General features: G+C 41.1%; 1 protein-coding gene across 1 annotated transcript; it reads right to left on the bottom strand.

Moving 5' to 3' along the window:
• Positions 1 to 318: 318 nt before the first annotated feature.
• LOC103367018 (WD repeat domain phosphoinositide-interacting protein 1) lies at positions 319 to 12,035 on the bottom strand. The gene is made up of 12 exons (XM_008294900.1): positions 11,618 to 12,035; positions 9,653 to 9,735; positions 8,990 to 9,159; positions 8,794 to 8,890; positions 6,928 to 7,025; positions 6,716 to 6,808; positions 6,568 to 6,638; positions 5,886 to 5,993; positions 4,518 to 4,682; positions 4,317 to 4,424; positions 3,186 to 3,325; positions 319 to 1,770 (listed from the first exon to the last, which is right to left on the bottom strand). The coding sequence occupies exons 1-12, from the start codon at positions 11,692 to 11,694 to the stop codon at positions 1,649 to 1,651; spliced, it is 1,332 nt and encodes a 443-aa protein (XP_008293122.1). The 5' UTR covers positions 11,695 to 12,035; the 3' UTR covers positions 319 to 1,648.
• Positions 12,036 to 12,383: the final 348 nt, after the last annotated feature.

The raw sequence follows: 12,383 nt of genomic DNA, 5'->3' as shown, positions 1-12,383 counted from the left end.
TAATGCATTTCTTCCCATGAATTAAAGCTGAAAGTCTCAATTTGATCACATTTTGACTGATTCTTTTCAAATCTGTTGTGATGTACGGAGCCAAAATTATGAAAACTGTATCACCATCCAAAAACTTACAGACAACAATTTATGGATCCAACTGCTGCCCTGTTATTAAAGCCACGTTGTTGTTTTTTAAACAATTTAAGGTACAGGAACAAAGTGTGCAAATATGTCACCTTGTTATTTTTTCGTTGGATTACTGACAGGATCAGGCAGCGGTTAAATCATGTAAATGATCCTCGTTTAGAAAATCAAAACCACATGTTGCAGAGGTTGAGTCACTTCTCAGGTTTAATGAGTCTCTGGTGTCAATGTCCAGTAATTGAACAGCTCAATGCAGCTTAAGGGTGTCCTAACAGCGCCACCTTTTGGCAAATCACATGGTATTACTATGTTACTTATTACAACAGTACTATATAGAAATGTTATATATACATTATACACACAGTAAAAATCCTCCATATATATTTACGCATGGTAAGTCTATGTGTCGATGTGTAATACTTCAAACGTTTTTTTTTGCAAAAAAAGAACATTTCATACATCAATGTAAAAATAACAATGACTTACATGTTAACATATTCAGCATCATGTAGTAAATAAAAAGGTCTTCGGGGTGAAACTCAAGGACCTGTAACTTCGTCACGTACAGCTCGGGCTCTTCACATTTAGCTGCTGACTGCTCCTCCCACAGAGCTTCCAAACATATTATCAGGTTACATTTGTGACTCTGCAGTGTTTCTTAGTCTCTTCTATTGCTACCATAATTAGCCTCACAGCTGCATCTGCGAGTCACGCAACACTCGCGGCACGTATCATGATTTTAAATAGCGTATCACACAATATGTTTTCCTGTCTCAAGCGAACATCTCTTCCTTGAGGTATGATGCATTTAATGCCCGTTGATAATAATGAGAAGTTCCTGGGGGCCCTGATGGACAGAAATGATCGATCTTAAGATGCTGCACTCTGCTCAGGTGGAGTTTGAAGCGTCTCGCTCGAGAGCATTTTTGTGAATCTGACCCCCGGTTGTTCTACATCAGCAGCAGGCCCGACTGTTCTTGTTTCTCCTCCATATCAGTCTCTCCTTTCGTTGCTACCGTGATAATATTCTGTTGGGACATACACAGACATATGTACTGTCCAACAACGACACACACTGTATGCTCAACAATAATGTAAATGTCTTGCTGTGCAGTGGTTATTCAAACATGTTTAACACTGTTGTTAATGGCATCATATGGGAGTTAACAGTAGGACTCTTCAGACAGAATCTGTCTAAGCAAATGTTGTGTAGGGGTTTTTTTTTTGTTTGTTTTTTGAAAGATGAGAGGACCTTCCACTCTGTTTTAGTGTTTTTTTTTTCTATATTCCTTACAAAGAGTGAGAGGGACGCAGAATAAAGAGACACCAGGAAGTAATATTCTTGAAAGGTTTGACTGGAGGTCAGCGGAGGGGGGTGGGGGACTCGTAGGAGGGTCGGGGTGCCACAATGTCATCAGGATGATGCTCCTCCCAGCTTGAAATAAAGTAAGTCTGATTTTTGTGCAGGGGTTCGCAGGGAGGAGGAGAGCAGTGGTGGGGGGAGGTTTGGTCAGTTACTCTGGTTGCCGACTGGAGGAAACTCGTTCTCGTCGTCCAGACAAACTGGGCCTTCAGCGAACTCGTGCTCAGGGATGACTTCCCCCTTCTGGGCTCCGCCGTCTTCAGAGTAGCCTAGGAGGAAGAGACACGAGACAGAGGAGGGTTTTGTTACCCCTGTTGGCCTGACCTCCATCTGTGTCCTGTGGGAAGTCTTCCTTGCACCTGCTGCTTTGTTAGAAAGGATGGACGGTCGTGTCGTCGCTTCAGCTCTGACTGGACTCACACTGAAGTAAAATCAGCCTCCGTGAGGGCTTTGGGTAAAGTGAATGTGCTGATAATCATGAGAAAAACAAACTCTACTCTCTACTTCTAAACCGCAAAGTTCATTAAAATGATGATGATAATCCTGAAACAATGTGACGTTTTGCCTCAGACTAAATTTGTAAAAAGGTTTATGAAATTGTAGGGTTAAACCTTTGTAATTAGTAATATTAATCACATTTCTCAATTAGAATTTCACATGCCTATTGTTTTAAATGTCTTTTATAGATATCAGTGACTTGATTTGTATAATTAGCACCATTTGCACTGCAGATGCCTTATGCTACTATAACATACTATTACTATATATTTTTTGAAAATGTGCCACCACTTTAAAAAGTTCTTCTACTTACTTTCAGTGAAGGTAAATCCTTTCACTTTCAGACACAGAACTGTTGTATTTTACACCACTTTTTAAAAGCGGAAAAAACAGTTGTCTACATTGATGTTTACTTACATCATATTTGCCAAATGTGAAGCATTTGAGGAGAAACTATTAGAGCTAGAAAACAATTTACAGAAAGACTCCATGTCTAATTTAGTCAAAAATGAATTTTGAGCACTTTTAAGATTTTAGTTGTTCGTGTTTCTGTCATAAATCGTATGCATACGGAACTTTTGAATTGTCAGATAAATCATTTCTGTGGTTGAAACCGTTGTCAGGAGTTTCATAACAACAATGAGAGCCACAGTTAAATCATGACACCTGCAGTATAAGAGCTACAAAAAAGTAGAGTTTAAAGGTTAAATCTAAATATTTAGAGAAAAAAATGGTATTTAGATAATCAGTATCCATCTATCTATCTATCTATCTATCTATCTATGGTAGATAGATGATGGAATAGTGCTGTATGTATAGTTCAAGCCACTTTGTTTCCCATTTACAGTCAGGACTTTCTACAAACACCACATATTTTCATGGCTCATACAGAACAGACAGTGAGTGGACTGTCAGTAATACTCTCTAAATTCTACCTTTGAAGTCCCTCTTTGGAAACATATATCTACCATGAAAATTATGCCTTTATGCCGTAAAATGGCTGAGATGTAACTCTACACTGTTGCCTCCTTTGAAATGTGTACATTCTTTTAACGCCATATGGACATGTATAACAAGCATAAACATGGTTTTCATCTTTAAAAATAAACTACTGTGTATCCGGTTCAGAATGCCGGTGGTAAACCTTGGAGAGGTTTTCATCAGTTTCTGATTAGGAAGGCCTCACCCATGAGCGTGGTGGAGGAGGGCGGGGTCGAAGGGAGAGCCACAGTGGCAGCGTATGATTGGCTGGCTGGCTGTGGAGGGACATCCTCTGGGTTCTCTTCCTCCTTCTGCTCCACCTGCTCCTCGCTGAAGTCAAAGAGTCTGCAGGAACACAGCAGACGGAGGATTAGCGACACTGTGACACCCAACTTAGTGTGAGAACGTTGCGTAAACCAGTTCTGACGTTTTAAAGCTGCAATCTGCAACATTCTGATGCTTGAAATGCACCGATAACAAAATGGACTACAATTTTAACTTTTCCCCAACTTCACCAGTAAAATTACCATAAAAAAACAGTATTGTAATTTAAATTTCTGTTTCTGTGTAACACAATATAATTTAACCAACATATTGATGATGTATGTATTTTACTTCTGGAAACTGTCCTTCAACATTTCATTTTCAGTTTGGTGGCTTAAACGTAGCTCCAATATTTTGTTGTGGTACAAATTTACAATGCAAATAATTGCATCCACGTCCCATCTTTTCCTTTTATTTATTTTTTATTTAACAGTCAGGTTTAGTGAACCGAAATGAGTGTGTACTTTAACCCTCTGAATTCCAAACATCTTCTGGGCATTTCTATTTATTTATTTTTTTTCTAAATGCAAATTTTCACTGCAATATAAAGTCCTATACCTCTATGGAAAGAACAATACTATAGCTAGAAGTACAGCATGTACAGCATTATTCTAAATGCCCACAGGTGCTGTTATACTGGAACAGTGACTCCACATACTGTAGATATGTTACTATTTATATTTTTTAATTGTTTCCATACATGTCGCCTGTCTGAGTAAACACACTGTGCAGTTCAGCCCAGCTTAGCTGAAAGAAGTTTTTGTCACGTGGTTGGTGAATCATAATTTTAAGCTTAGTTTTGATTAAGTTTCCTGATGGAACAGCACAGGTGAGTAGTTCAAAGACTGTAGGAAAGCTCAAAATCTAAGAATTCAGTCTGTGGTGTAGTAGTGTCATTTTAACGATTTCTTTTTTAAGATATTTTAAATCCGCAGGCAGGTTTCAGGGTTCAGAGGGCTAATTAAGGCTTTAGATGCAAATATCTATGAAGGACACATCCCACCACACACACCTGTGTTTTTGGACAAGGACACACTCGCCTCCGTCCTGTGGATCCACATTATAGATGTAAAGATACCCATCTGAGGATGCCACGAGCAGGCGAGGAAGTTTCTGAATCCTGACAAACGAAACATACACCGGATGTAAACGAACTTGCACAGATACAGATAAGAGCATCCCTGTCTTGTTGTGCTCTCTTGTGCTGCCTTACGTAGCCAGAGCACATATGTTCTTCAAGCCAAACATGTTGAGCCGTACGGTGGCGAAGGCTCTGTCCTGGTGCATCATGTCGGACACCTGGGCGGGCAGGTAGGTGCTGGCTGCTGTGAACATTTTGCCCACATATGCTGACCATGTTGGAGACTCTTCCTCTCGACTGAAAGGAAACAAGGCAAATCATGGATTAAGGTACAAAAGATAATGTTAAACAATATTACTGGAGACATTAGTTTTGTGTTGTAACAGGGGAATAGAGATCTGTGAAAACTGCTTTATATTAAAAATGCAGTAGGGATCAACCGGGATGTTTTTTGTTTTGTTTTTTCAGGGCCAGTATAGATTATTTGTAATCAAGGAGGATGATAACCAATATTTGGAACCAATATACATTTGGATTTAAAATGATATATTATATGTTGTGTTTCTACTGTTATGCTTTGTTGCGTGTGGACCCCCAGTGGAGGAGTTGCCACCTTGGTGGAAGTTAACAGGAATCCAAACAGAGAACAATGAATACTAATAGTGAGGGAACATACTACTCATCCCAACCACCGATTATTACTGCATATTATTACACAATCTATGTATATGAGGTATGATCAAACATGTCTGATACTGTCAATAAAAATCAAGAACTGTTCAAAGTAGTTATCTTGCACCAGTCTCAAGGCTGCTGTCAAGACTGGAATGCTGCATGGAAGTCATGTTATGCATGTAACCATGACATGCGCCATCTTCAGTGGGTGCTGAATGTCCCAAAAAGTGTCAAAATAACACCTTTTAACTTTGATGTCATTTTGAGGAAGAAGATGAATAAGTCACAAGGAAGATCTGGTGTGTAAGGCGGGAGGGAGGTGCTGATTGTCACTTTGTGGTCAAAAACCAACATGGACAGCACCTAGCACTGCTGACCTGACACAGCTTTTTTTTTGTTTGTCTGTGCTCTGGGTTGTAGCTGCAGACCCACTTCTCGTCACCAGTGATGATACTTAAAATGAAAAGTAAGCTCATTCTGGGCTCCTGACGAACGCAGACTGATGTTGTCTTTGTTGCTCCAGTTTGTGCTGGAATCATGAACTTACCACTGGTAACAAAAACCTGGTTTCACTGTTGGTCATGTAATGTCATGCAGCATGCTGACTCTTGATAGCTGCTGCTCACATATGTTGCATGGACCATGACCATAACATACTTTGTGTGCACGCACCAGAGACCGTCACAGAACTTTCTGATCACACCTCATGTACATATTACCACATTACTGTATATTATCGCATTACATCTATCAGCACATTTAGTCTCAATTGGTTTGTAATTGGTACTTAAAAATAAAAGAAATAAAGAGTGTGTGTGTGTTTACCTGGGGCTGTGTTGCTCCAGCTTAAAGATATGCACCGTCTCAGTGTTGCTGGAGGCACACAGGAACTGTGCGTCTGCACTGAAGGACAACGAACTGATGCTAACATATCTGACACACAAGAAACAGAGAAAGACAAAATGTTGTCATCACATAGTTTTACCAGCAGAGCAGCTCCAACTCTATTGTGTACGACACTTTCAGTGCTGTCTGCAGCACATGTAGCAGAGTACGTATTACAGACAGTGGTGCCGAGTCAAATGGTGGCTGCTAACTAGTTTGTGAAATATATTGCTAAAAAGATGATAAAGAATGGCCCCATCTCTTTCTAACATACTCTACATGTCTATGTGTCAAGAATATTGGCTGATATATCAATATTGGGCTTCTTTAGCGTCTAAGAGTTGGTTTCGGCCCCAGAGATCCAGGATCGATCGGGCTCTACTCATGACTGTCTTTCAGTTTAATCTTTCCATGACTAATTGACATCCATTTAGCAGCTACTGACCAGATAAAGCATCTTACTCACCACAACTCTTAACTGTTAAGGAATCAGAGGGTCATTTGAACTGCTGACCTTCCTGTCACATGAACTTTGTTTAGCCTCTGTCGGACACCGCAAATCATCTTGTCTACAGTCTGTCCACTGTCCACAACTGAACCCCAGGAAAATATGAGTGCTAACCTCTTCATTCCTCGCCGAAATTCAAACAGCCTCTGTCCTTCGGGGATGCTGAAGACTCTGATGACGGTGCCCTGTAGAGGAGAACGCTATCAGACAGACTGATGGGTAATAAAACAGGAGGAGGGGTCAAAGGGAATCAAGTCCTCACCTTCTCTGACGCACTGGCCAGTTTTGTGCCAGAGGAATTGAACGTGAGGGCTGCCAGCGGACTGTCGTGGGCCTGGATCAGCGTCACAGTGCTCTGAAGGGGCAAGCAAGGCCTTTTAATGACATCCGCACCAACAATGGGTTCATTTAGCACCAAGGGGTTTTCAAGTTACGTGACAACAGCTGCAATTTTTAAGTTTAGCGCCGCCTCACCAGGCTGTTGGCGTCGTAGACTGTGATCTCTCCGATGGTGGCGCTACCAGGGTACGCCAGGTAGGAATTACTGTGGTTGACGGAGAGCGCGCAGAGACCTAACAGGAAGTAAAGAGGTGAATGTAGGTTTTTCCCCTTTTTTTTTTTCTTTTGTTTATCATCCACACCTATCAAACCAATCTTGCCATTTGCCTCCTCGTGGAGTTGTGCATGTTTTCAACACAGTGCTTCATGCTACTTTTTACTAAAACAAATTGAAGTGATACATTCAAATGAGCACATCTTTTCTCGTCATTATTACACACTGCTCGTCAATACTTTGCAAATGTATCATTTGAGTTCTCATTGAGTTTTTCCTGTTGCAAGGTTATTCTGGCATTGTGCATCCTGGCAAGCAGCTCTGAGTCAAAAATGCAAACTTCATCAGACACTAAAATACACACTTGCTCAGTTCAGTACAGTCAGTTTTCTGCTACAACCTCACTGAAAGTTTCTATGACAAGTAGCTTCTGGTGGCAACTATTAGCAAACCTCCTGTTGCACTCTGTTTTAGCATTCACCAGCATCTTGTAAATGTAATTTGTGGTCACAGTGGCCTGTATTCAGGAAAAGTTTAATAGTCTCCGTCTGCATGAATTAAAGTTATTTCCAAGATTTTGGTCAGAGACTGTCAGAACCAATATACACACACAGACATGTTTGTTCTATACAGGGACCCAAAAGCTTTTTAACTACTCCTAAAAGATGTAATAATTAACTTCCATTAGATAACAAGAAAAGCAAATGGCTTTTTTTTTTTTTTAAAGGAGAGAACACTTGTCAAGCTAATTATTACATAAAAAGAAATTTGTTAGGTTTTAAATCATGAAATAAATTAAAATGAAAACGTATTGAACAGTTAACATTGGCTTCACTAAAGATTACAGTTAGTGTGTTTCAGTGTTGGGTTTGCCATTCTTTAGCCAGTCTGGTTATGGGAGGGGTTAGTTTCATCTGTAGTCAACATTTCCTCAATGTTTCAGGCAGTAAAGCTTTTAGTTCATCCACACTACGGCACTAACAAACTGATTCTATAGGACTAAGGTCAGATCTCTTCAAGGGCCATTTCTAAGACTGATTTTCTCCCAGACAAAATATTCTCTCAACATTTCCATTCTTTAACCAAACCATCTAGTTGGAAGTCCACTCCTGGCTTTTTCCACACAAATGTTCCACCATCAGACGCGTGTAGGTTGAATTTGAACTCATGAAAAAAAAAGCTACTCTGTCCTTTTGCAGATTTATTCCTGGCTGTCTTATTCTTCGAGCCTATTAATGGTTTCCAGTGCCGCTGACTTCCTCTGTACCCAAACTCACTGATCCTGTCTGCAATGATTTGTGAACACAGCTGTATTTTTTTCATCCTTGATCAGTGAAGCAGTGAAGCTCTGTCTGTCTGCACCTTCTGTTCTCGGTCACAAGTTCTTCATTTTTTTTTAACCTTTTGATCAACTGTGCAGGATGGATGATTGACTTTTCTTTGTTGATCTGACGAATACACTGCAAACTAGTGATTTTAACTCGAGGTAATTTATGGTGGATGCATGAAATCAGTTATGTTTACACAGCTGTTCCTAGAAAAGTAGGTGTACTTCTTCACTTTAACAACAGATGATTGCTAATCAGGTTTTCCCCTTTCATTTAGATGGGTATGTATGTTCACGCTTTCTCAAATGGCACCCTGATTTATTTATTTTAGCAGAAAATGTGCGTTTAGAGTTGTGCCAAGTGTGTATTTCTATGGATCAACATCAGTCTATGAATCATTATTTATGAAACAACCCTAAAAACTTCATGAAAGTTGTCGTCACTGTGCCTGAGCGTTACCTGAGGGGTTGGTAGGGGTGTTGAGCAGGGTCTTGAGTAGCTTCATGTCTTTGATATTGTGGATGTAGATCGACTCTTCCAGGCAAACCACAAGCCGCTGATACAGAAGGTGAAGGCAACAGACAGAAGGATCAGCACGTGAACATACGTTAGATTAAACAGCACAGACCAGAAGGACTGCATTTCAGGCTCTCACCTGTCTGTTGAGTCTGACCGAGAGGATGTTGTTGGAGTAGCTGTAGTTACAAATCTCCGTGCCTTTCTTGAAGTGGTAGACGTTCATTCGCCGAGGCATGGACAGACTGACCACCACCACCAGGCTGCTGGAGAACAGTCGCTCCACTATGTAGACATCCGGACACTCCACTGGGAGAGAGGAGAAAGGGCTTAAATCTGGATTTTATACGGAAGCATTGATGAAAATAATGCATTTACAGTATATTCACGATGGTAACATCTTCTTCTGTTGTCAGTTCCTATAAAATCTCCTTTCTTATCATTCCTGCTGCCAATCCACTTTATTGAAGAGAAACTGCCAGTCGCCAGACAAACAAGAAGTTTGGGTTGAAATTTCCTCAAACTGACTCTTAACTTTCACTTTCATTGCTGCTAAACTGAGCGTTCTTCTGTTAAACCACCGTGTGCAGCAGAGCAAACGCGTCCCAGCCTGTCTGAGTTATTGTGTGACCAAGATGATCGTGACCACAGCTGAGATGATACCGTGGTGACGTCCGGTTATGTCATCTTAGGGAGGAGATGCTGGTCATGTCATGATGCACTTGCTGTGTGGGTGACTGGATTTGTACAAACAAGCAAAAACACACATAATCTGACGGGGTTCTGACAGTTTCCATGGTACCTCCTTCATGGATGCAGTCCAGTTTGTCCACAGCTGTGACTGAGAAGAGCCGGTAGCCTGTCTTGGTGCCCACTGACAGAGAACTGGAGTCAAAGCACAGACAAACACACAATTTTAAAGGTGAAAATAGCTTAATAACACGGTAATTACAATTTTTAATTACTGTAATTAAAAAACTTAACTTTATCTTAAGTTCACTGTAATTTGGCGTCGGTTTTGTTTGGCCGTCTGGGTATCCTGCTTTTGCTTTGTCTTTCAAAGCACTTTGTAAACTCTTGTTTTTAATGGAACTATATAAGTAAAGTTATTGCTATTAAGCACGTGACATCAGATGAGTTGTATAAGTTTTCCCATTGCTAACACAGTCATAAAAATGGTGCGATTTTCCATCAAGGAACTAGTTGTGGATCATCATATGAGCTGAGGTGACTTCACTGATAACTGAACTGACCAAACTGTGACGGCAGCATGAGGCCATAAATGGCAGGACGCCTTAAACGCGACGGCAGATTCACGCGTCTTCCTTGTGTGCAGGTGTATCTGGCTGCCACGTACGGCATCAGCCAAAACACGGCTTCAATTAAAAACGGCCAACTGCCCTGAAGAAGCCTATCTCACCGTATCGCGGCTGGAGATGAAAAGAACACGATGACACAGAGATAAGAAGGCCCGGCTGTCTGTTTAGTCACCTGCTTAGTTTTACAAGCGGAGCCAAGGGAAATGTTTATGTAAGGAGGCACACCTGTAACTGAAGAAGCCAGCGAGATCTGCTGGACTTGTCTCTAATAATCCCCAAACATGGGACAACAGAAAACACCACATAATGGAAAAGCTGACACGAACTAAGCCGACTTTTTGTTTATTGCATACAACATAATGTGTTATTTCAAAGATATAATGCTCTCAAGGTTGAATCTTTCCATCCTGATGCACCCCTCTGATGCCCCACTGGCCTTGCACTAGTAGTGCAGGAGTTTTTGGGTGCTACATGAGCTTCTTGTTCAATTTCTACATCTGAAGAGGTGGATTTAAGGCCCGAGGAGTCTTGTATTGTCACCACTTCCTTCCTGCTGGAGCTCACCATGCTCTTATGTTTTCTCACTTTGTCCCCTAGATATGTATTTTTGGAATTTACTTTCTTGAAATAAAGCTTTTGTCAGACTCTTATGTTGCAGCCCACGAATACAGAAAAAGCAGTTCAGTTCCTTCTGAAGAGGTTTGCAGAAACATTTATGAAAAAACTAATTGGTTTTACATTTTATATTTAAATAAATCAAACAAAACTGTTGTGGACTCAATAGTAATTTGTACTCTATAAGTCATTCAGTGTAAACCTGTTCTTTAACAATCTTGAGCATGTGTTAACTCATTATTTTAGGTGTTTGATTATAATACTTTAGGCTAAATCTGTGAAATTAAACTGTTTCACTGCAGAACTTTTAGGTTTATCAGTGTAATAAAGGTGTTTTAATGGAATAATTCATAAAAAATCGATAAAATTGCTATGCCTATCTGTAAATTCTGTAAATGTACAGCATGGCACAATGAGAAATAGATAGAAAACACCACATTGCTTGTTAGTGTTGCATGTTAATTATTAACATGTAATATTGAATGCTGCCTGGTGTCAGGAATCAAGAGGGGGACAGAGCAGGACACTGGATCAGGCCTGTTTTTTAGTGCATTGTATTCAGCCATGTCTTACTCACAAGTTTGGTTACAATAGTGACTGACTGGTTTAATTCAACAGGCCTTGAAGATTAACACAGTGGCCTAGTTCACTTTCAGCTCCTAGTGACTCATCTCGAAGTTTTCAGGAGGCATATGAAGCTTCATTTTTGGACGCACCCGTACAACTCCCTGCTCCCTAATCCAGAAAATAAACCAGGCTGAAAATAATTATGCAACAGTCAGGTGAATCAAAGAGATTGAGTTCATGCTGGGCCGGGCCCGCAGGTCGCTTACGTGGTGTCCTGGTTAAACGAGGCACAGATGAAGCCTCGGTGGACTCCGGGTTCGTCCGATGCGTCCTGGGACTCCATCCGAGCCGCCGAATTCCCTCTGCTCTGGCCGGCCGAGGTCGGAGGCCTTTGGCTCGGGTCGATCCCCGCCGGAACCCGCTTCCCCTCCTCTGCTCCCCGACTCCAAGCGCCACGCTCGCACTCTTCAGGGAGAGGAATGTCCGGGCAGCCTGGCGCCGCTGGTGGGCATCACACGCCGAGTGGGAAACTCCCAGACCCGAACAAAAACAAAGATACACGATGAGACCTCCAGAAAGAGCCGTTTCACTTTAGCCAGTCGACACTGCTGTTATTATTATGTTATTAACTTCCAATATTCACACAGCAAAACAAAAACAGCTGATGGGAGGATGCGTCACTGGTAGCTGCTTCGCTATTGGCTAACAGCAACTTGACAAGCCCGCCTCTTCTGCATTGCTATTGGTCAATGTGTTTGTAGCCCAACGTTGATTGGTTAATACAACTAGCACTCAAATAAGACCCGCCCATTTAGAGGAAAAACTGCTGATTGGCCAATTATACTTTCAGTCTTGTCACGAGGAATTGTTTTGATGATTTCATTGGATAAAACGTGGCGACACATCAACAACCCCGAGGGGGACGTCCAGCTGCTGAACAAAGATATTTTGGTAACAGTTGAGCAAGATTATTATTTTTTCCCCACATTTTATTTTCTTTTTCTTAAGAATTTTATTTCATTATGTGTTAAG

Source organism: Stegastes partitus, unplaced genomic scaffold (genome assembly GCF_000690725.1).
Source record: "Stegastes partitus isolate 25-593 unplaced genomic scaffold, Stegastes_partitus-1.0.2 Scaffold1006, whole genome shotgun sequence".
NCBI classification, from domain to species: domain Eukaryota; kingdom Metazoa; phylum Chordata; class Actinopteri; family Pomacentridae; genus Stegastes; species Stegastes partitus.
Note: the sequence above shows the minus strand (reverse complement) of the source record. Positions and strands in the feature narration are given on the sequence as shown.

Bases quoted from the DNA above. Each gene is read 5' to 3' on its own strand.
- LOC103367018 (XM_008294900.1), bottom strand. From the start codon at position 11,694: ATGGAGTCCCAGGACGCATCGGACGAACCCGGAGTCCACCGAGGCTTC. The intron at 9,736-11,617 runs GTAAGCGACCTG...CTTTGACTCCAG, and splicing joins TCGTTTAACCAGGACACCAC to TTCTCTGTCAGTGGGCACCA. The intron at 9,160-9,652 runs GTACCATGGAAA...CCTCTCTCCCAG, and splicing joins GGACTGCATCCATGAAGGAG to TGGAGTGTCCGGATGTCTAC.